At 39.4% G+C, this 25362-nt stretch overlaps 1 protein-coding gene across 1 annotated transcript in view; it reads left to right on the top strand.

The window, feature by feature from the left end:
- Positions 1-644: 644 nt before the first annotated feature.
- Positions 645-25362, top strand: part of REC114 (REC114 meiotic recombination protein) — a gene marked incomplete at both ends in the record, with an annotated part of 79926 nt that continues 55208 nt past the window's right edge. The window contains 2 exons of the mRNA XM_081048288.1: positions 645-803; positions 19131-19220. Coding sequence (XP_080904414.1) covers positions 645-803; positions 19131-19220 — 249 coding nt within the window. The remainder of the gene's footprint in view (positions 804-19130; positions 19221-25362) is intronic.

Genomic DNA, 25362 nt, shown 5'->3' with positions numbered 1-25362 from the left:
ATAAGTCACCCAGACCTGTCATTTAGTTGTACCTCCTGTTTGACTGGGGCACCCTTTTTATTTCTGGCAGCACCCACCCACTGGCTCCTCTCCTTTGGAGAGAACCGGGCGGTCTGGAGGCAGTTCTGTCCAGGGGACTGCAGGATGATGAGGAAACAACCCTATTTCCGAGTGGCGGGTGGAGTTGGGGCTGTGTTGTGGTGGGTTAGAAGCGCGCAGGGACGTTGTCATCTGAAAGGTGGCTGGGAGGAAGGCCACACTTGTCCAGACAGCCTGGGCGAGCGGCCTAGTCAGCGTGCGGAAATTACAAGGAGTCAGCCAGGTTTTTGGAAGTGTCTCAGCGCTGGACGGTGACATGGGCTGCCCGAGGGAAGGGGACGGCCTGAGTGCTGCAAAGGGGAGACCCGTGACCAGTGATAAACGGCACAGCCCTACTTCCAGGTAGAAGTTACCACCTCCAGTTTGCCCGAGAGGAGCGCAAAGGACAGAGACACCCACAACCCGGGAGCCCCCTGCAGGAGCCGCGGGGCCGTCCCATTGGCTTGCACTAGACGGGAGGGTGGGCCTTGGGTCTTCTCGCTTCCTGATTGGTTAGCTGCGCTGATCAGCTGGCGCCCGCGGCGGCGTACACCGGAAGTCTGGACATGGCGGAGGCGGGAAAAGAGCTGCCGGGTCTCGGCCTTCCTGGTGGAGACGCGGTGCAGTGGCCTTTGCAGCGGTATGGCCGCTTCATGCCCGCGGGCACGGGAGAGCCACCTGGGTCTGGCCTGGAAGCTGGGGTGGCTCCTTCGCCCACGTGGAAGGTGAGGCCCGCGAGCGGGCAAGGCCTCGAGGCTCCCAGCCCTCTCCCCCGGACGGAGGGAAGGCTGGGCCGCGTGGTCGCCCAGGGCCACACACGGGAGGGGGTGACGCCGGGGGACACGCCGGGGACGGGCAGGCATGGCTGGCCGCTAGCTCACGCGGCACGTGGGTAGACGGATGGATAGATACAGAGGGAGAGAATATGAGACATGGCTGGAACCCAGGCTTCTCAAATCATTACGCGGGGGGGGGGGGGGGGGGCAGCCAACATTCCTATGTTCAGTACATATGTGTACAGAGCGTCAGTGATGGTGTAGATTTTATTCAGGTGGCTGCGGATGGATCAGTGAAGAAGATAGAAATGGTCCCTACCCTCATTATGGTTTTAATCTAGGGGAGAGTTTATCCCCAAACCATCATTATTATGTCAACCAGTTCCACTTCCCTTGTGTGGGAGGGGGGTTGAATAGTCCGGAACCCAGTCGTCAGGCTGCGGGCGGTGAAGCCTCCACACCGACATGGTCTAAACGTGAATCCCGGCTTTGCCTCGATTTCTGGGACCTTGGTGAAGTTACTTATCCTCTCTGTACCTTGTTTACTGTATCTTAACATAGAGATCATAATAGTACCTACTTCCTAAGATTGTTGTATTATATGTACATATATGTATGTATATATATTATATACCTATATGTATATACACAAATCACCCAACACAGTGCCTTGTATAAAGTTACATGAGGGTTGGCTTTTGTCATGTCCTTGTCCTGTGTTCTGTTTCAACACCATGGGTTGCTAGCATTCAGTTCCTTTTGGTCTAGTTTGGCTCTTGCACGTGGACCCTGGGGTTTTGGATTATGCATGTGAGTGTGTGTGTTGGTGTGGTCTGGGCAGCAGCGGGTAGAAGACGAGCAAAAGAAACAACAAATATTCCAGGTAGAGGATCCAACATGTTCCTAGGCTTTGCACCTGGGGAAACCTCAGCCTGTGTGGCGTACAGAGAAAAAGAGTAAGGCTGGGGCTTAGAGGGAACACGGAATAACAGCATGAGATGAGGTTGTCTGGAGAGGTAGGCAGGTGCCGTATGAACATTATCCTGGAGTCAGTAGGAAGCCACTGATGGGTTTTAAGTAGAAGCATTTTCATCTTTGAAAGCTCACTCTGGCTGAGGTGTGGAGAAGAAATTGAAGCAGAATATGAGTAGATTCAGGAAGATGACTTAGAGTGCTATTGCGATGTGGTAGGCAAGAGATGAGAATGGCTTAGACTGGAGGGCAGGGGTGAGAGGGGAGCTTGGCAGTAGAGGTGGGAAACTGGGCATATTAAAGCTACATTTTGGAGGCCAAAAGAAAAGGACTTGAAGATTGACTGGGTACAAGTGGTGAAAGTAAGGGATTTCTGGTTTCTAGCAGGAACAACTGGGTAGAAGGAGGAACAGTGAGGGAAAGATCCAGACTTCAGTTTTGAATGTATTGAGTTTAAATATGTTTATGAAGCATCCAAGTGGAGATGTTGAGTACATAGTTGTACTCAACAACTATGGTTGACAACTATGGTCTAGACTGAGAAGAAAGACCTGGTCTGGAGATGTAAATGTGCTATTGGCATGAAAATGTGTCCGTGTGAAGGGGGGATGCTTCTAGTCATGAGATTGTGTGAGATTCCAGGACCAAGCCCCAAGGCAGCATTTGTAGGTCAGGTAGAGGAGACACAGTCCTAAAGATGGACAAGGGACAGAGTTGGAGGCAACCAGGAGAATGCAGGTCCATCGAAGCTACCGCAAGTTATTTCAAGAGGGAGAGAATGATTAACTTTGTGGAATGATGCTGCAAAGCAAGGCAAAATGACGACTGAGGCATGTGCATTGGATTTAGCAACATGAAGGTCTGTAGGTCTTTACCAAGAGAAGTTTCAGTATCGGGAAAAGGTGGAAGCCAGAGGGGTGGGCTGAAGAGTGACTTAGGTGAGGAAGTGAATCCAGTGTGCACGGACGATCCTTCTGAGGGACTTGGCCGTGAATATGAGTAGAGACAGCTTAATGAATTGCTCACCAAATTCTAGAATAGTAGAGCCAGGGGCACTATTTGAAGCTTATCAGTATATCTAGGACCACAAAAAAAGCATCAAATACGTAGTTGTACTTTTGTGGAATGCTGTTATATAGGCTGCAAATGCAAAATGAGGTGAACAAAAAGTTAAATTCAAGGGTGACTGAACAATAATAGGATCTTATTTAAAAACTAGGGATGTTTGAGGGCATATTTAATTTTTGAGACTGCCCAAGAGATTCTTTGATACCTTCTCTTGACACCCTCCAGACCCTTTCTCCTCAGGCCTCTGGGTGGGGTGCATTGGCTCAGAGGCAGTCAGTAACTCTTAGATTCTTATTCTGCAACCCAGAGGCCATGGGCATTTGACCATTCTAAGGAGTTGATTGTTATTGCAATTGTCCCCCTTCTTTTTGCAAAGCTCTTCATAATTGCTTATACAGAACAGCACTTTTCAACAGTTTTCAAATGTTTGGCATAAAGCCACGGCTACAGTGAAAAGAGATGAGGTTGGCTTTTGCAGTGCTTTTGAAAAGTGAACATTTGTACCTTCCTTTGAATCTGTGCCGAACCATCCTACCTGCTGGGATCAGTTTCAGCCTAGGTCTGTCATTTTTTTTGGAAAAACGAAAGAGAAAACAAGATTTGTTCTATTTTATGTGCACTGTGACTATTGTGCAATAGTAATAATAGAAGATAAGCTATATAAAGAACTGCACTAAGTCCCATGTGAATTTCTTATTTTAAAAATATGTGCTACCTACAGTAAAAAAGTGTTAGGTAAAGCATAAAAATATATTATTGTGGAGGGCAGAGTCATTCTGGTCGTTGGTTTTCTCTAGGGAACTTGCAGGTTCAACCTTGGTTGAACCTGTTTTGAGTTTTTTCATTTTTTTCTGAAATTATGTGAAGAATCTGCTCCTAGTATTTTAGTTGTTTAATTACAGAGAAGACTCATCATATGGCCATATGCTGAGGCAAAAATGTTGACTCAAGAGAAAAAATGAATAAAACAACGAGACTTTTAAGACTTGAAGTCCTAGTTGAGAGGTAAGGTCAAGTCTGAGACACAAATATTTTATATAAACTATCTAATATATATGTGTCTATTGATTTGATTTATTCATCTGAATTGAATTATTATTATTAAAATTTACTATCTGGAGATAAATTAACCGCCATTTGGAAGCAAATAAAGTTTTCGTAATGCTAAAAGAAAGAAATCAAGGTTTAGTACTATGCTACTCAGACTTCAGTGTGTACAGAAATCACTTGGGAATTCTTTTTTTAATGCAAATTCTGACTCAGTAGGGCTGGTATGGGGAATAAAATTCTGGCGTTCTAACAAGTTTCCAGGTGATGCTCATGCTGTTTATTCCAGGACCACACTTTGAGAAGCAAGGGTTTAGAAGACCTTGAATGAAATGGGCAGCCAGGTACTAAAATTAATAAAATGAATGCAGTAAAGCAATCAGGTTCATAATGAATATGCAGCCATTTTATTAATGGAGTTGATGTTTAAACCATCTATCATTTAAGTGGAATGAACAAATTTTTGAAATACAAACTTAAACTTGATTTTAATTCCTTACATCTGTTAGCCCAGCCCTTCTGAAAAACATGATCATAATAACAGATTGGTCCTTTTTTGTGTATTTTATGTCTGAATATAATTTAGTCTACTACTTTGAGAATAATTTTGAAAGGTGGTTTTAATTGCTGGTTGCTTTTAAAGTTTTACCACATTTTTCAGATTCCGCGGATTTCTCAGATAAGCCCTAACTGGTTGAACCTGACAACGTCCTATTTTCAATGTCTTATTTTCAACGTCTTATTTTTTTCCTTTCAAAAGGAAACCATTCCTTAATCTTTATAGGAATAATGTAAAATAATTGCCCTACTTAGAAATTAAGAAACAGAATATGAAGTTTGTACTTGAAATGAACTTTTAAGTGTGAGTTCAACATAAGATATACTTTGGATCTTCTTAACTGTCCTTCTTTTAAATTTTATTCCTAGTGCTTATATGTTTTCTAGCATATGATAGGTGCTCAGTAAATGTTTGAATGGTAACTTCTCTGAACTTTCTTTTTGATAACGTAATAATTACGACTTGATAGCTACTATTTATAAGTGTTCGCTTTGGTACATTTCTTATAATGGCCTATGAAGCAAATATGATACCCATTTTATAGGTAAGTGAACTAAAACTCACAGAGGTTCAGTGGCTTATCCAGGGACGCAAAGATAATAAATGAGAAGAAAGAATTCAGACCCTGGTTTTCCTGTCTCCAAAAGATGTGCTTTTAACCACCAGGTTGTTTGTCTTAGAAGTGTTAATATTTCATATGGGGAATAGCAGTTCAATTATGTGTCTCAGTTATGTGAGGAATTTGGATATTAACATACAGGGTAAAAATGATACAAATAATAGTATTTTTAACGGATAATTTAAGATTCATTAAAACTCCATGATAATAATAATTATGTTTTAGGTTTTATTTTTTTAATTAAAAATTATAAAAAATTTTCAATTACAGTTAACATTCAATATTATATTAGTTTCAGGTGTACAGCATAGTGGTTAAATATTTATATAATTTACGAACTGATCCCCCAATAAGTCTAGTACCCACCTGGCATCATACATGTTTATTACAATATTACTGACTATATTTCCTGTGCTGTACTTTATATTCCCGTCACTGTTTTGTAATTGCCAATTTGTACTTCTTAATCCCTTCACCTTTTTTACCCAGTCCTTAACCCCTCTCTCATCTGGCAACCATTAGTTTGTTCTCTGTATCTATGAATTGTTTCTGTTTTGATTGTTCATTTATTTTGTTCATTATTTTTGTTTTTTTTTAGAGTCCACATATAAGTGAAATCATGTAGTATTTGTCCTTCTCTGTCTGACTTATTTCACTTAGCATAATACCCTCTAGGTTCAACTGTGTTGTTGCAAATGGTAAGATTTCATTCTTTTTTGTGGCCTAGTAGTATGCATTCTATATACGTACCATATCTTCTTTATCCAGTCATCTATTAATGGACACTTAGGTTGCTTCCACATCTTGGCTCTTGTATATGAACTATCCTTCGTTGTCTCCTGATATAGCCTTTGTTTCAAAGTCTGTTTTGCCTGATATAATTATTGTTACCCCAGCTTTTTACAATTTCCATTTGCATGAAATATTTTTTCCCATGCCTTTATTTTTCAGTCTTCACATGTGTTTCAATCTGAAGTGGGTCTCTTGTAGGTAGCATATGATTGGGTCTTGTTTTTTTGTCCAATCAGTCACCCTATGTCTTTTGATTGGAATATTTAATCCATTTACATTTAAAGTAATTATTGATATATTTGTAGTTACTGCCATTTAAAAAAATTTTAATTAAGTTTATTGGGGTGACATTCGTTAGTAAAATCATATAGGTTTTAAGTGTACATTTCTATAATACTTCATCTATACATTGCCTTGTGTGTTCACCACCCAGTCAGTTCTCCTTCCATCACCATATATTTGATCCCCTTTACCCTTTTGTACCATCCCCCTCCCGCATTACCCTCTGGTAACCACTAAACTGTGTCTGTGGTTTTTTGTTTGTCTTGTTCTTTTGTTGCTTTTAGTTTTATATCCCACATATGAGTGAAGTCATATGGTTCTCGAGTTTTTCTGTCTGACCTATTTTGCTTAGCATGATAACCTCAAGATCCATCCATGTTGTTGCAAATGACAATATTTCATCTTTTCTTATGCCAGGTAATATTCCATTGTATATATGTACCATATCTTTATCCAATCATCTATTGGAGGACACTTGTTTCCATGTCTTCACCACTGTGAATAGTGCTGCAGTGAACATAGGGGTATATATATCTTTATGGATAAATGTTTTCAGGTATTTTGGGTAGGTACCCAAGAGGGATTGCTGGATCGTATGGTAATTTTATTCTTAATTTTTTGAGGAACCTCCATACTGTTTTCTATAGTGGCTTTATCACTTTACATTCCCACCAGCAGTGTATGAGGGTTCCTTTTTCTCCACAGCCTCTCCAATACTTGTTATTACTTGTCTTGTTGATAACAGCCATTCTAACAGGTACGAGGTGGTATCTCATTGTGGTTTTGATTTGCATTTTCCTAATAGTGAAGTTGAGCATTTTTTCATACATTTATTTAGCATTTGTTTGTCTTCTTGGGAGATGTCTGTTCAGGTCCTCTGCCCATTTTTTAATTGGATTGTTTGTTTTTTTGTTGTTGAGTTGTATGAGTTCTTTACATGTTTTGGATATTAGCCCCTTATTGGAGGTGTTGTTTGTAAATATCTTCTCCCATTTGGTTGGTTGTCTCTTTGTTTTGTTGGCTGTTTCTTTTGCTGTGCGGAAGCTTTTTATTTTTGCTTTTATTTCCCTTGCCTTTGAGGTCAAATTCATAAAATCCTCTCTGAACCTAAGGTTCGTAAGTTTCGTACCTATGCTTTTTTCTATACAATTTACTGTTTTGGGTCTTATGTGTAGGTCTTTGATCTATTTTTAGTTAATTTTGGTATTTGGTGACAGTAGCAGACTAGTTTCATTCTTTTGCATGTGACTTTCCAATTTTCCCAGCACCAGTTATTGAAGAGTCTTTCTTTTCTCTATTGTATGCTGTTGGCTCCTTTGTCGAATATTATTCGCCCCTGTATATGTGGGTTTATATCTGGGTTCTCAGTTCTATTCCATTGGTCTCTGTGTCGGTTTTTATATGCCAATACCATGCTGTTTTGATTATTATCACTTTGCAGTATAAATTGAAGTCAGGGAGTGTGATACCTCCAGCCCTGTTCTTTTTTCTTAGGATTGCTTTGGCTATTCGAGGTCTTTTGTGATACCATATAAATCTGATGTCTTTTTGTTCTATTTTTTTAAAAAATGCCATTGGGATTTTGATGGGGATTGCATTAAATCTGTACATTGCTTGGGGTAATATGGCTGTTTTAACTGTTGATTCTTCCAGTTGGGTAATACAGCTATTTTAACTGTGTCGATTCTTCCAGTCCATGAACATGGAATATTTTTCCATTTCTTTATGTTGTCTTCAGTTTCTTTAATAACATGTAGTTTTCAGTATATAGGTCCTTCACATCCTTTGTTAACTTTATTCTTAGGTATTTTATTCTCTTTGTTGCAATTGCAAAAGGTGTTGTGGTATTTTTTTTTTCATTTCTTTTTCTGAAATTTTGTTGTTAGTATATAGGAACTCAGTGAATTTTTGTACATTGATTTTTGTATCCTGCAACTTTACTGTATTTGTTTTTTGTTTCTAATAGTATTTTTGTGTGGAGTTTTTAGGGTTTTTTATGTAAAGAATCATATCATATGTAAAAAGTAATAATTTAACTTTTTCATTCCCAGTTTGGATGCCTTTTATTTCTTTCTCTTTTCCTGATTGCTCTGGCGAGAACTTCCAGTACTGTGTTGAATAACAGTGGTGAGAGAGGGCATCTTTGTCTTGTTCCTGATTGTCATGGAAAAGCCTTCAGTTTTTCACTATTGAGTACGATAATTAGCTGAGGGTTTATCATATATGGCATTTACTATGTCTAGCCACTTTCCTTCTTTACTCATTTTATTAAGTGTTTTAATAATAAATGGAAGTTGTATCTTGTCAAATGTTTTTTCCCCATTATTGATATGATCATATGATTTTTATCCTTTATTTTGTTTATGTGCTGTATCACATTGATCGATTTAGGTATGTTGAACCATCCTTGTGCGTCTGGAGTGAATCCTACTTGATCGTGATATATAATCCTTTTAATGTATTGTTGCATTAGATTTACTAGTTTTTTGTTTAGGATTTTTGAATCTGTATTCATCAAAGATATTGGTCTGTAGTTTTCTTTTTTTATCTTTACCAGGTTTTGGTATCGGTAACATTGGCCTCATAAAGTGAGTTATGAAGTATTGCCTCTTCTTCAAATTTCTTTGGAAGAGTTTGAGGAGGATAGGTATTAAATATCTTTGAAGGTTTGGTAGAATTCACTAGTGAAGCCATCTGGTCCTGGACTTTTGCTTTTGGGGAGGTTTTGGGAGGTTTCAATTTCCTTACTGTTGATTGGTCTATTTAGATTTTTCAGTTTTTCATTATTCAGTCTGGGAAGCTTATATGTTTCTAAGAACTTGTCCATTTCTTCTAGGTTACTGAATTGGGTGGCGTATAGTCCTTCATAGTCTTCTTGTACGATCCTTTGTATTTCTGTGTTATCCATCATAACTTCTCTTTCATTTCTGATTTTGTTTATTTGTGTCTTTTCTCTTTTTTTCCTTGGTGAGTCTAGCCAGGAGCTTGTCAGTTTTATTAATCTTTCCAAGAACCAGCTGTTTGTTGCAGTAATTTTTTTCTATTGTCTTTTTGTTCTCTATTTCATTTAATTCTGCTCTAATTTTTATTATTTCCTTTCTTCTGACTTTGTGTTTCATTTGTTCTTTTTTTTTCTAGTTCTTTAGTGTGATGTTAGGTTGTTTATTTAGGATTTTCTTGTTTCTTGAGATAGGCCTGTAATTATATAAATTTCCCTATTAATACTGCTTTTGAAGCATCCCAATTTTCATTGGGATGTATTTTCATTCTCATTTGTTTCTGTGTATCTCTTGATCTCTTCTTTTATTTCTTCTTTCACCCAGTTATTTTTTTAGTAGCATATTGTTTAATCTCCACATATTTGTGGTTTTTTCCCCTCTTTCTTTTTGGAGATGATCTCCAATTTCAAAGCATTGTGATCAGAGAATGTGCTTGGTATGATTTCAGTCTTAAATTTACTGAGGCTAGTTTTGTGTCCCAATATATGGTCTATCCTTGAAAATATTCCATGTGCACTAGAAAAGAATGTATAGTCTGGTGTTCTAGGATGAAAGGCTCTGTAAATGTCAGTTATGGTCATTTGGTCGAATGAGTCATTTAAGGCTGGTATTTCCTTACTGGTTTGCTGTTTGGATGATCTATCCATAGCTGTCAATCGTGTATTTAGGTCTTGTACTATAATTGTGTTTTTCTGAGTTTCCCCCTTTAGTTCTGTTAGTAGTTGCTTTGTACATTTTGGTGCTCCCTGATTGGGGGCATAGATATTGATAAATGTTATGTCTTCTTGTTCTGTTGTCCCCTTTATCATTATGAAATGTCCATCTCTGTCTCTTGTTACCTTTCTTTAGCCTGAAGTCTGTTTTGTCAGATATAAGTATGGATACACCCACTTTTCTCCTGATGCCATTTGGTTGGAGTATTGTTTTCCACCCATTCACTTGGAGTCTGTATTTGTCCTTACAGCTGTGATGTGTCCCTTAAAGGCAGCATAAGCTTGAGTTTTGTTTTTTGATCCAGTCTGCTACTCTGTGCCTTTTTATTGGTGAGTTCAGTTCATTTACATTTAGGGTGATTATTGATATATGAGGATTTTTTATAGCCCTTTTATCTTGTGTTTTCTGGTAGCTCGGTGTCTTCATTGTTTCTTTGCCTTTGTGTTTCTGTCTGTTTGTGTTTTGTAGTTTGGTGGTAGTCTATGATGTTTTTCCTCTTTTTTTAATGTCATGTGTCTCAGTTCTGGATTTTTTTCTTGAGTGGTTACCGTTAAGTTTATGTAAAAGAAAGTTTTATATATACAGTAGTCCTTTTTCTTTAGCATGCATCTTATCTCCGTTCCCCGTTGCAAATTGAAGCCTTTACCCTCTCCCCTTTTATGTTTTTGTTGTCTAAATTATCCCTATTTATGCTGTAAGTTCATTTCTAAGTTGCAGTAGCAAATTGTCTTCTTATTTGTATCTTTTTTTGTTTTTATCTTCATTATCCTTTATGTTAGGTTTAAGTGTATAGCACCCTATTCTGGGTAGGGGTTGCCATTTCCTGCTTCTGTCTAACTGTTAGTAATCTTGCTCATAGTTTTGTTTCCTTTTGTCTTTTTGTTTTAGATAGAATAACCTCCTTCAGTATTTCCTGTAATGCAGGCCTTGTGGTGGAAAATTCTCTCAGCGTCTGTATATCTGGAAAGGTCTTTATTACTACTTCATTTCGAAAGGATAACTTTGCTAGATGTATTATTCTTGGTTTGTAATTTCTCTCTTTCAGTAGTTTGAATATTTGATTTAGCTCCCTCCTAGCTTGTAGAGTTTCTGCTGGAAAATCTGATGATAATCTTATGGGCTTTCCTTAGTAGGTTACTGTCTTCTTTTCTCTTGCTGCCTTGAGAATTCTTTTTTTGTCATTAATTTTTGATATTTTTAATATAATGTGCCTTGGAGAAAGCCTTTTAGGGTTGAGGTAATTAGATGTTATGTTTGCTTCTTAGATTTAAGGATCCAGTTCTTTCCATAGGTTTGGGAAGTTCTCATCGACTATTTGTTTGAATAGACTCTTGTTACCTTTTCCTTCTTTTCTCCTTCTGATATGTCAATTACTCTTATATTGCTTTCTGATGGAGTTAGATAATTCTTGTAGATTTCTTTCATTTTTTTAACTCTCAAATCTTTCTCTTCTTCCATCTGTATCATTTGCAGATTTCTGTCTTCGATATCACTAATTCTTTCCTCCATCTGGTCGGCTCTATTTCCTAAGCTCAGCATTTCATTCTTCATCTCTTTTATTGAGTTCTTCAGCTCCAGAATTTCTATTTGGTTCTTTTAAAAAATTTCACTCTCTTTGGTAAAATATTCATTTTGTTCTTTGATATTATTTCTGAGCTCGTTAAGCTGCTTATCAGAGTTTTCTTGCATCGTGTTGATTTTTTTCAGAACTGCAATTTTGAATTTTCTATCATTTAAGTCACATATTTCCATGTCTTTTAAATTTATTTTCTGGAGATTTTTCATTTTCTTTCTGAGCTGCCTTGTTACCTTGGTTATTCATGGTAATTAATGTATTATTTCAGCTGTGAAAGGGGTGAGGTGGGAAAGGCCATTGGTGTGTTTATGTCTTTGTTCTCCAAGTAATGGCAACTGCCAGACCACAGCTGCCTCACCCCTGTATCTCCTCTCTTGTCACTGGAATTAGCTGCAGTGTGCATCTGCTGCTCAGGAACTGTCTCACCGGTTCTTAGGGCTGTAATTATTCTGCTCTTTAATCCAACACTGCTACAATTTCTTCTGGGGCCTGCTACTAGCACTGGATGGTACAGGGGAGGTGAGCTCTGGGAGGATAGAGTGAGGTAGCCAGACTCTGTGGCTCTGTTTTCTGCCTGGCAATGAAGGTTGTTAGACCATGACTGTCATACTTCTGTATTTGGTCTTTGCCCCAAGGTCTCTGCTCCAATCGCTAGGTTCAGTCGTGTTGTATGCTGATCACTCAGGCAGAAATGCTTGGGACCACATTTAGTACACCTGCAGTCTCAATCCTCCCCTTTCCTAGGATCACAGTGAGCTTCGGGCTGTGTCCTCAGCCTCTGTCTCTGCACTTCTCCCTTCCGTCCTCCCCTGTTCACCCTGATTCAGATGTTTCAATGCGCAGATCTCTCAGATGTGTTTGTGTGTTGCACAGGGAGTCCTTTGTTGAATTATCGTTGTTCATCTTGTTGTAACTTCAAGGGAAGAGATCATGTGTCCATGTTTCTGACATCCTTGCCATTTTATTATTCATATTTTAAAATCTTTTCTCCCCTTCCCCCATCCTTCTCCCTCTAACATTCCTTGTAATACTGGTTTGGTGTTGATGAACTCCTTTAGTTTTTTTCTTGTCTGGGAAGCTCCTTATCTCTCCCTCGATTCTAAATGATAGTCTTGCTGGGTAGAGTAGTCTTGGTTTTAGGTCTTTGTAATGACAAGTGGGGAAGAGAAAGGGGAGGACACCCTAGAGAGAGGCTAATTTATTTAGCAGTATCTAATCAATTTATTCAGCAATATGCAATAGCAAAAGACAAAGGCAATTAGTAGAATATGCTAATGCAGAAAGTAAAGGCGGTGAAGACTAAACTATATGTATTGATAACAATGTTATGTTAAAGGAGTGTATATACATACACGTTTAATAGATCCCAATGTATGTTTACTATTGATCAAAAGTCACTAGGCTACATACACAAATAACATTAATAAGGAGTATCTAAAAGCAGTAATAAGTTTTATAGGGTAGTAACTATTATAGTAGATGCCAAAAGCTCACCAAACTGTGGGGAAACAACAGTAGAAAAGTCAGGAATCAAAACCTTGCCAGGTTCGTGGCTGAAAAACTTAAGTTGTCTCCTGATGCTGCAAGCTACACGCTGCACACAAGTTTCCAAAATGCTAACAGTTCTCAAGAAAGCTAACCACAGGGAACAACACTGGAGAGGTCAAGAACCAGCCAGCCCTCACCAGGTCGGCGGCTGGAGGTCAGGGCAGGGCGTCTCCTGATGGTGTAAGCTGCATGTTGTATACAAGTTTTCAAAATGTTAAAATGATGAAGAATCACCAATGACAAAAGATGAAATTACATTGCCAACTGAGGTCTGTCTTATATATTTTTTCAGATGTACCTTAGAGGCAAGTTCCTTGCTCCTGCCTTCCCCTCTGGGAATGACCAGTTCCGAGAGGGTCCGGCAGTTACTGTGCTAAAAATATTGCTTATCTGGCTGAAGGGCCAGTTTATTCAGACAAACAGTACTTACTGTCCTTACCTGGGACCATCGGCCCAAGGCCTTCCAAAGCCTGGCAACATGCCTGTCATGTTATTCTGATATAATTTAGTTACTACTTCTCCACATTTGCTGATGCGGGGAAAAACAGAAAGCAGCATCATCCCATATCTCTCTTGCCGGACAAGATGAGGGAGAAATTTTCTTTTTTTTTTTTTAAATTAAAGTTTATTGGGGTGACAATTGTTAGTAAAGTTACATAGATTTCAGGTGTACAATTCTGTATTACATCATCTATAAATCCCATTGTGTGTTCACCACCCAGAGACAGTTCTCCTTCCATCACCATATATTTGATCCCCTTTACCCTCTTCTACCACCCTCCAACCCCCTTACCCTCTGGTAACCACTAAACTATTGTCTGTGTCTATGAGTTTTTGTTTCTCATTTGTTTGTCTTGTTCTTTTATTGTTTTTGGTTTATATACCACATATCAGTGAAATCATATGGTTCTCTGCTTTTTCTGTCTGACTTATTTCACTTAGCATTATACTCTCAAGATCCATCCATGTTGTCACAAATGTTCCTATATCATCTTTCCTTACTGCCGAATAGTATTCCATTGTGTATATATACCACAGCTTCTTTATCCATTCATCTATCGGAGGATATTTTGGTTGTTTCCATGTCTTGGCCACCGTAAACAAAGCTGCAATGAACATTGGAGCACACGTGTCTTTATAAATGTTTTCAGATTTTTTTGGTAGAGACCCAGGAGAGGGATTGCTGGGTCATACGGTAATTCTATTCGTAATTTTTTGAAGAACCTCCAGGGAGAAATTTTCTTCACCCTAAGCTAACCAATACCTCACATGCAGTCTCTCATGTGGGGGAACAAGGGAACAAAAAGCTAACCAAAAGCTAACCAGCTCCTCACATGCAGTCTTCTCATGTGAGGGAACCCCACATACAGTCTCTCACGTGGGGGAACAAAAGAACAAAAAGCTAACAGACAAAAGATAACATCAGCCAATGAAGGCAGATTTTCCTAACATCTTTCTCACAGCCCTTGCTTTTCATCACTTTGAATATTTCATGCCAATCCCTTCTGGCCTGCAAAGATTTTGTTGAGAAAGCAGCTGACAGTGTTATGGGAGCTCCCTTGTAGGTAGCTGACTGCTTTTCTCTGGCTACTTTTAAGATTCTCTCTTTTTCTTTAACCTTTCGTATTTTAATTATGATGTATCTTGTGTCTTGGTGTGGGCCTCTTTGGGTTCCTCTTGTTTGGGATTCTCTGTGCTTCCTCGGCTTGTATGCCTATTTCCTTTGCCAGATTAGAGAAGTTTTCCATCATTATTTCTTCAAATAGGTTTTTAATCCCTTGCTCTTTCTCTTCTCCTTCTGGTACCCCTATGATGTTGTACACCTGATGTTGTCCCAGAGGTCCCTGAAACCAACCTCACTGTAGTTTTTTTTTTTTTTTGCTGTTCTAATTGCATGTTTTCTACTACCTTATCTTCTAAATTGCTGATTCAGTGTCTGCTTTATCTAATCTGTTGATTCCCTCTAATGAATTTTTCATTTCAGTTATTGTATTGTAAATTTTTGACTGGTTCTTTTTTATGGTTCCTATCTCTTTCTGTAAATTTTCACTGAGTTCATCTATTCTTCTACTAAATTCATTGAGCATCCTTATAATCAGTGTTTTAAACTCTGTGTCTGGTAGGTTATTTGCCTCCATTTTGTTTAGTTCTTTTTCTGGAGATTTGTTCTGTTTTGGGGACATGTTTTTTGTTTCCTCATTTTGGCTGCCTCCCTCTGTGTGTTTCTATGTATTGGATAGATCTGCTAGGTCTCCTAGTCTTGGGTAGGTGGCCTTATGTGGTAGGTGTCCTGTGGAGCCCAATGGTACACTTTCCCTGGTCACCTGAGCTGGGTGCTCCAGGAGTGTCCCTGGTGTGGGTTGTGTGTGCCCTCCTGTTGTAGTTGAGCCTTGACTGCTGTTGGCCATCACTGAGTGGAATTGACCCTCAGGCTAACTGTGAGTTTTGACCGTGACTTCAGAGGATAAGCTGTTGTGCAGGAGTTGACTCCACATTGTGGGATATGCTGTAGTGGTGCTCTGGGGCCTGCGGAGTCCACCCTTTGGGTGTGTCATTTGTGGAGCTAATTGATTGGTGCTCTGATGTGCTCTGAAGCCAGCCACTGGGTTTCTTGGTTCTGGCGCCTCTTGAGAGGAGCTCCAGTACAGACATATGTCAGCCACTGCCTGTGCCCAGGCTGGGGCCATCTGGTTGGAGCTACAGAGTGATGTGTTTTTGGTAGCTACCTGTATTGGGCCTGGAGGCACCTGGGAGAGGCTATGCTGTGTACCGAGGCTGACAGGCAGTGCCAGGGGCTGCTTAGGAGGAGTTACAGGGCACAGCACAGACAGCCACTGCCTGTGTGAAAGATTTGAGGACAGTCAGCAGCATGGGCTGAAGCTGGCAACTTGTAGGGAACAGCCACTGAAAGAGGTTTGGGCTGGTGCATGGGTTAGGTAAAGCAGGTTCTGAGAGAATCACCAGGGTGAGCTGGGTTTGATGGAGAATCAGATTTGGTGCCCACCTGCGCCTGCAGGCTGGGTGCAGGTGGGGTCAGCAAAGGAACAATAGCATCTGCCTGCAGGCTCTGGGGGAAGGGCTCAACAAGGAACAACGGCGCCTGTCAGCAGTTTGGTCTCAGAGAGAGGTGCCCCTCCAGCCCTCGCTCTAAAGTCAGACAAGTCAGTTCCCCCTTATATCTCCCTGGTGCTTTCAAGTGCTGCCCTGGCAAGAGCGAGTTAGTCTGTCAGCGAGTAAGTCTGCTCTCGGCCCTTTAAAAGGGGGAATGCATGGGCCTCCAGCAGCCCTTTCTCCTCTGGATGGAATCCTTGCTGATTTTCACAGCCAGGTGTGAGGATTCCTCTTCCTGGCACTGGTAGTCTGGGCTGAGGAGCCCAGTGTAGGGCTGGGACCCCTCATTCCTCATGGAAACCAACATAGCTGAGATATCCCTCCCAATTCCTTACTGCCACACGTGGGTGTGGGGCCAGCCCGTTTTCTGTCTCTGCCCCTCCTCCCAGTCTTGGCAATGACTTCTTCTTTATGTCCTTAGTTACAGGAGTTCTGTTCAACTAGTCTTCAGGTGGTTCTAATTTAGTTGTAATTTTGATGTTGTCGTAGGAGGAGGCAAGCCCAGCGTTAACCGACTCCGCCATCTTGCCTGAAGTCCAACAATTATTTTAAACATAGTAGTTCTATGCATGCCTTGTAATTTTTGTTTGGATGCCTGATGTTGTGTATTTTACCCTGAGGGGTACAGAATATTTTTGTATTTCTATAAATATTCTTAAGATGTTTTTTCTGGGATAAGTTATCTGGAAACAGTTTAACCCTTTTAAATCTTTTAGGCTTTGTCAGGTGGGATTAGGGTAGCATTTGATCCAGAGCTAATTTTTTTCCCATACCTGAGGCAAACCCTTCAGAGTACTGTACCCAATGTCCCTTAAATTACGAGGTTTTTCACTCCGGATAATGAGAACAGGCACTATTCCATACTATGTGTGAGTTTCTGGGATTGTTCCCTTAAATCCTTTTAGGTGGTTCTTTGCCTAGACTCTGGTTGTTTGCTCACACGTATATGTGCTGAAGACTTAAGGGGTCTCTGCGGGTATCGGGAGTTCACTTTCTGTGTAGCTCTCCCCTCTCTGGTTTTCTGAGCTGCAGACTCTAGCCACACTGACCTCCCTGGACCCGCAACTCTATGGCCTCAACTCAGGGACACCTTGCCAGGTTCTGCCTAGGCTCCCCCTAGCACTTCAGCCTGAAAACTTTTTCGAGAAGTAATCGGGTGCAAGGGTAAGGCTCACCTCCTTTGGTTGCCATTACTTCTCAGGAATCATGTCCTTTATTACATCAATCCAGTGCCTTGAAAACTATTGTTTCCTCTAATTTGTCCAGTGTTTGTTTGTTGGTTGGTTGGTTTGTTTGTTTGTTTGAGGCAGGAGGATAAATTCAGTCCCAATTACTTTTTGTTGGCCAGAAGTGGAAACTCACAGTGGGTCGGTCATTTGATTCAGTTCCACTTCGTCTTTTTCCACTTCATCAGTTCAACATAATGCTATTAAGTTATCTACTGGGTACTTGGCATTCACTTAGGCACTGGAGAGGCTTTGTAACTGTCCTTGTGTTTCGTCACAATCTTAAATTATTGGGGCACTTAAGCACAGGATTGCAAGAATAGGCAGGGCCTTATCATTAGACAGTGTTTGTCAAGGTGTGCTGGGCAGACTACTTTCAACAGGTTCTCTGGGGGTGCTTGCTGGAAATGTAGATTCGTGGGTCCTGCTCCTCCTACTGAATCAGAAACTCTGGGATGACTCTAGGTCAATGCATCCTCATGCCCCAATTCTGAAGGAAGGGCGGGGAGGAGGGAACCGTTGACAGTGGTACTATATAGTACTTTACAATTTCGAAAGTATTTTTTATAAACCTCTTCCCATTTAATTCTCATAACTCTTTAGGTCTTATTACCATTTTAGAGACAGGGAGCTAAGGCCACGTATGTTAAGTAACTTGCTGAAGCTTTACATAGGAAGTGGAAGAGCTGACTCTAAAACTCAGGCCTTCTTCCAGCCAGTCCCCATGCTGCTGGACACTGCTGCTTCTCTTACGAAGACCTAGGGGTGTCGTCAAGAGTTATTTTTTTGAGCAGACGACCCATGACCGGCGACCGACTTCCTCAGCCGGGATAGCACAAGGCTCAATACCACATGGGCCTGGGAGCTGTGTCCTACACAACTAGGCTGAGACACAGTGGTTTGACCTGGAGGGGAGGGGGGCGGGCGGAGGCAGAAGAAGTGGAGGGGAAGAGTTATTCTTTCATGCAGCTTGTGGGAAGAGTGATTAGGTTATATTTTGTATTAGGATTTAGATGGGCGCTGAGTGACAGAAAATGTAAATTACAGGGGATTCAATGAGATGACCGTTGATTACGCTCCATATAAAAGTGTGGGGCTGGTGTATCACTTGACAGTGTCGGGAACTGCGGGGCTTCCTGTGTAGTTCCTCGGCCGTGCGTGGCCGTGCTCTCCCAGGCCAGGAGAGAACTGGAGGTCTGCACGGCCTGGTGGAGGAAGGGATGAAGATGTGGACAGAGGACACGCACCTGCTGTCCCTGAAGGAAGTTTCCCGAATCAAAGCTCATACAAAGGAAAGCACCAGGTTTACTCCTTATGAAATAGGAAATTGTGTGGCTGAAGAAACGGGGGCTCTGCGTCTCACAGTGCACTGGTAAAGCGTTATCCCCACTTACAGAAAGGAGAGTGAGGCCAAAGATAATTCATGATTTATTAAAATGTGACTGAAAAGTGGTTGGCTGGAGTCTCGCATCTCTTGATTCTCAATCTAGTATTCTTTCTGTTTTAAAATACTGGTTTTTGTTACATTTTGAAGAAGCCTGACTGTTAGCCCTTATATGAGGATAAACTTGAAACTGTAAGGCAGTGATTACAGATTAAGTGGGAAGAAAGGGACCATCGGGGTAGGAATATCAACGTGAGAAGACAGTTTGGTTATCAGTATGACAAGTTTATTACTATTACAGAAATAAACATCTCCCTCCCTCTTTCCCTCCCTCCCTCTCTCCCTCCCTCCCTCCCTCTTTCTCTCTCTCTCTCTCAAGGTTTTTGACTCCAGTGAAGAATCTGGGTATCTTGTTCTCACCATAGTTGTATCAGGTCATTTCTTCATTTCCCAAGGACAGACACTACTGGTAGGTTTTATGCATATAATTGAATATGCAAATTTATTTCTTTATCTTTGTAGCTTTACATTAACTTTTGTTTCCTCATGCTTCTTTAGTCTCACTGAAATCCATTAGATTCAACAAATAAGCATTTATGGAATGTTCTATAACAGTGGGAAAAACATACTGCATATTGCCTGCCCTGGAGGGGTTTAAGGTTTTTGTTGGGAGTTGAAGTGGATCAAAGAATTGAAATTAACCAGGGTTGAAAAGGAGACTTAATTGGGGAGATTGTGTTGAAAACAGGCTATATTTATAGAGAAATGTGTGGAGGGTTCTCCAGATAGGGTAAAGAGCATAGACAGAGGAATAGATTTGAAGAAATAGCTAAAAGAAAACTTGAAGCATGGTATTGTTACTTGGTATAGCCCTCTATACGACTCTAATTGTATAAAGAAGCATTTGTTCTTTATTCTAAATACACACCAATACTATAGGAAATTTTTGTAATGAAGAAATATATAAAAGAAAATAAGAATCATCCTGCTTGAAAGTTTGTTTAATTGGTATTTAGAAACAAAAATGAATGAGGAAAGAAGACAATTATTAACTTGCAATCAAAGAAATTGTATTTTAAGAAAGGAAATGTAAGGGAAGGTTATTACATCATTTAGTTGTGAATAATACCTACATGGATATAAATTTCTACAAATATTTACTGAATATCTACATAGGCATAATTTATTCATTAAAGAAATATTTATTGAGCAATTACTGTATGCTAGGTATTGTTCTGGGTGCCAGGGATAGCGGTGAACAGCAGAAACAAAATCCCTGTCATTGTGGTGTGTCATCATTCTAGTAGGAAGAAATAACAATAAAAAATAGGTCAAATATGTTTAAAAGACATGAATTTTTGGTGAATCTCTTACGTATTGTATTATAAAATGATGGCAGAAGCCCACAGTTGTACACTGTGACAGTTCATCTCTCCATTAAGAGGAATAGAGCCTTATCCTTGAATGTGAGGTAACCTGCAAAGTCACCTTTGTGTTCCTGTGTCTTTCAAAACTGCAGCCCTGGTTGGACTGTTTTGCTTTATCTGCTGTTGTTAAGAGTTTGCATCAGCTGCAAGAGATAAGATTTCTCTTCAGCTTCCGGTAAAGAAAATTTCAAATGGTGGACTGAAGGATGCCTAGCACACAGCTAGTTCTTCCTGTCAATATTGTGGGTCTTCGCTGAATGGTGACATTAAAGCCATTTGGTTTCCTCAGACAATAGGGGGCCACCCTGTGCTTTGTCTCTGCACCATCTGTTTGCACCAGTGGTAAATGTTGTTATAAAATGGTAAAGGTTTCTTTGTATCGTACATACGTATAGAATGATTTTTGCACTGCAGTTACAAAACCAAGTTCATCAAGTTATATGATACCTACTGTGAGCAATAAGAATAACTACAATTTGGAGTGGGTTACATATGTAGATATTGAGCAATATTTTTTAAAATCTTTAAACTCTACTTAAAAATCACCTTTACTGAAGTATAATTTACATAAAATAAAATTCACTAATTTTAAGTGTTCAGTTTGATGTCTTTTGATCAATGTATGTAGTTGTATAACCACCACCACAATCATTTGAACATTTCATTTAACCCCCCAAATTTCCTCATGCCCCTTTGCAGTCCATTCCCTCTGTCTCCACTCGGCTCCTAGTGAAACCACTGATCTGCTTTCTGTCATCATAGTTTTGCCTTGTCTTGACTTTCATATATATGAAATCATACAATATGTAGTCTTTCATATCTGGCTTCTTCCACTTAGGGTAACCTTTTTGAGATTCATCCATACCGTTCATTTCTTTTCATTACTGTATAGTATCCCATTGTAGGGATAAACCTAATTTGCTTATCCATTCAACTTTTTTACATTTTTTATTGGGGAATATTGGGGAACAGTTTGTTTCTCCAGGGCCCATCAGCTCCAAGTCATTGTCCTTCAATCTAGTGGTGGAGGGTGCAGCTCAGCTCCAAGTCCACTCGCCTGTTTTCAATCTTTAGTTGCAGGGGGCGCAGCCCACCATCCCATGCGGGAATTGAACCGGCAGCCTTGTTGAGAGCTCGTGCTCTAACCAGCTAAGCCATCCAGCCGCCCCCTATCCATTCAACTTTTGATAGACATTTGGGTGGTTTACATTTTTGGCTATCATGAATGATGTTGATACAAACATTTGTATCCGAGCATTTATGTGAACATGTATTTTCATTTTTCTTTGGTAAATTCCCAAGAGAGGAACTGGCTGAGTCGTATGGTCCATCTGTGTTTATAAGAAACTGCAAAACTGTTTTGCAAAGTTGTAGTCCCAGAAGCACCGATGAGGGTTCCAGTTGTTTCATGGCCTCACCAACACTTGGTATTGTCAGTCTTTTTAAGTTTAGCTGTTTTAGTGGATGTGTAGTGGTAGCTCATGGTGGTTTTAATTTGCATTCTCTTAATGACTAAGGATCTTGAACATCGTTTCGTGTATTTGCTATTTGTATATCTTATTGGTGAAGGGTCTGTTCATATCTTTTAACCATTTTTAATTGTCTTTTTATATTTGAATTTCAAGAGTTCTTATTGTGATTACAGCTCTTTTATCAGAAATGTATTCTGCAGATATTTCTCCCACTCTGTGGCTTGTCTTTTCATTTCTTAGCATTTCTTTTGAAGCAGAAGCCTAAAATGTTGTAGTCCAATTTTTTAATTTTATCATTCATGCTTTTCTGTATGTTATTTAAGGAATTTTTGTCTACTACAAGATTGCAATGACATTTTCCTGTTTTCTTCTAGAATTTTTATAGTCTTAGCTCTTACATTTAAGCTTATTGCCCATTATGAAATTTTAGTATTATTTAACATTACTATTATTATTTTGTGAAGTGTGCCTTCTTCCCCTCACTTAAAGCAGTGTGGTGTTAAATGTGGAATATAATCATGGAGCTCAGGAATCTACTTCCGGAACCATTAAGTTCATTGGGTCGGGGTTGGGTTGTTTTCACGAAGAAGACAATTGTTGCAGCACCCTTATTGAAAAGCTAGCTTGTTCTTGTTGAATTACCTCGGCACCTTTGTTGAAAATCAGTTTATCATGTGTTGGTGGGTCCATTTCTGGACCCTCTTTTCTGTTCTGTTGACCTATATATCTGTCCTTAGTCCAATAACACACTGTCTCGATTACTTTAGCTTTTTTGTAATTTTTGACATCAGTGGTATAATGCCTTCAACTGTGTTATTTTTTAAAGTTCTTCTGGCTATTCTAGGTCATTTGCGTTTACATATAAATTTTAGAATCAGCTTTTCTACAAAAAAGACTGCTGTGGTTTTGATTGGGATTGCTTTTAATCTGTAAATCATTTTGAGGAGAATTAACATCTTAATATTGAGTCTTCAGATCCATGAACATGTTATAACTCTGCATTTATTTACATCTTTTATTTATTCTATTTTTATATACTTTTTCTCAGCTATGTTTTGTAATTTTCACGATAGGTCTTGCACATATTTAGCTAAGTTTATCCACAAATACTTCATAATTTTTATGTGACTCTAAATAGAGTTTTATAAATCTCAGTATCTAATAGTTTGTTGCTTGTGGGTAGAAACACCATTGATTTTTTTCATGTTGACCTTGTATCCTGTGATATTACTCAACTCATTTATTAGTTCTACAGCTTTTTATAGATTTTTTGTAGGATTTTCTACATGGATGGATGACCTGTTGTCTGTGAATACAGGATTTTCCATTCTTCCTTTCCATTCTCTACACTCTCCCCCATCGCTTCCCCCACAATACAGTGGCGAGGACATTGTTTGCTATGTTGAGTAGAGATGGCAAGAGTTGCCTTCTTCTTGATCTTAGGCGGAAGGCATTGTCTTTTCATCAATAAGTATAACGTTAGCTGTAGGGTTTTTGTAGATACCCTTTATGAGGTTGAGGAAGTTCCCTTCTATTCTAGTTTGCTGAATAGGAGTTTAATCATATTTAATCTAGTTTAATCATGACTAGGAGTTGAATTTTGTTGAATGCTTTTTCTGGATCTGTTGAGATGGTTTTTGTTTTTTTAGTTCTGTTGATACAATAAATTTTTAAAATATTTCTTAACTGAATCAACCTTTATTGAAGAAGTATTTGATTTTTAAAATTATGTACATGTATAAGTGTGACGAAAATAAAAATACATATATCTTTAAAATATTTTAACCCCTAAATTAAAGAACAGTTTTTGTCAGCTCATGCAATTTATTCATAATATTTTTTCTGTTTCATAAGAACCAAAACTTAGAAGAACAGATTTGGATTATAATACATTTCAGTTGCAATTTCATGTTAGTATTACATTTATATACCCTCTCCCCTCATACTAATCTGGGTGGTGATATATTTTTAGAATTTTTCCCATAAAAGGTAGAGACGGGACAGCCATGGAAAGTTTTAACCTCTTCCGTTTTAGTAGGGGAATCCAATTGTTGACGTGAATTAAAATGTACTGTATTTGGATTATCACATTTTTGTGGAAGCTGCAAAACCAAAACAAAGTCATTTATTTCAGGGAAGCTGATTGCTAGGGCCCAGTGGCAGTCGCCTCTGTGATATGATTTTGCAAAATCCGAATAGGTCAACGAGGCTTTGGGCTTTCTGCTTGGACCTGGGCAGCTATTTAACTTAATTTCTCTTTAATTTCTTAGTTTTCTGATTGCCACCTCCTATGAGATCCATGGGAACTCAATGCTTCAGATTAAACTATAGTTTCGTGTCCAATAATACCAAAGGTTTCCATTTTGCTTGTTCAGTAAGCACCTGCATTCAAGTGAGGATGTCACAGCCAGAAGGCTCCCCCACCAGAAGGCCCTTCTCTCATCATTTATTTCAGAGTTGCTCCAGCAACAAGGTGGGGAGACCTTGGCTCCCTCCTCAATCTACCTTGGACTTGGGGTCAACTGGCTTCGCCTTTTCTAGTGTTGGCATCTTAAACAGATTCTCTCTTGGCTATTTGGAGCTTTATAATTTGTTTTTAGTTATGGTAAAATATACATAACATACAAGTTATCATCGTAACCATTTTTAAAATGTACAGTTCAGTGGTATTAAGTTCATTCACATTGTTGTGTATTCTTTACCACTATCAATCTCCAAAATTCTTTTTCCTTTGGAAGACTGAACCTCTGCACCCATTAAACAATAACTCCCCATCTCCCCCCCAGCCCAGCCCCTGGCAGCCACCATTCTGCTTTCTGTGTCTAAGAATGTGACAATTCTAGGTACATCATGTAATTGGAATCAAACAGTATTTGTCTTTTGTGACTGGCTTATTTCAGTTAGCATAATGTCCTCGACGTTCATCTAGTTGTAGGGTGTGTCAGAATTTCTTTCCTTTTTAAGGCTGAATAATATTCCATTGCCTGTATATGACAGTTTTGGTTATCTAGACACCTGTCAATGGACACTGGGGTTCTTTCCACTTTTGCCTACTCTGAATAACGCTGCTATGAACATGGGTGTACACATATCTCTTTGAGACCCTGCTTTCAGTTAGTTTAGGTATAGACCCAGAAGTGGGATTGTTGGATCATGTAGTAATTCTGTTTTTAATTTTTTGAGGAACTGCCGTACTTTTTTTGTGAAAGTGGCTGCACTGTTTTACACTCCCACCAACAGTGCACAAGGGTTCTGATTTCTCCATGTCCTCACTAATGCTTGTTATTTTCTTTTTCCAATTGAGGTATAATTGACACATCACATCATGTTAGTCTCAGGTGTACAACATAATGATTTGATATTTGTACACATTGTGAAATGATCACCACAATAATATAGGTAGCATTTGTCACCTGCGTAGTTAACAGTTTTTTTCTTGTGATGAGAAGATCTACTTTCTTAGCAACTTTCAAATATGCAAGACAGTATTATTAACTGTAGTCACCCTGCTGTGCAACACATCCCCAGGACTTATTTGTTTTATAACTGGAGGTCTGTACCTTTTGACGCCGTTCACCCATTTCTCCCACCCCCACCCCAACTCTGGCAACCACCAATCTGTTTTCTGTATCTGAGCTTTGTTTTTTATTTTTATTTTTAAATTCCACATATAAGTCAGGTAATCCAGTATTTGTTTTCCTCTGACTTATTT

This window comes from Rhinolophus hipposideros, assembly GCF_964194185.1.
Source record: "Rhinolophus hipposideros genome assembly, chromosome: 5".
In the NCBI taxonomy this organism is placed as follows: domain Eukaryota; kingdom Metazoa; phylum Chordata; class Mammalia; order Chiroptera; family Rhinolophidae; genus Rhinolophus; species Rhinolophus hipposideros.
The sequence above is the reverse complement of the archived record's forward strand: the minus strand, read 5'-3'. Positions and strand labels throughout refer to the sequence as shown.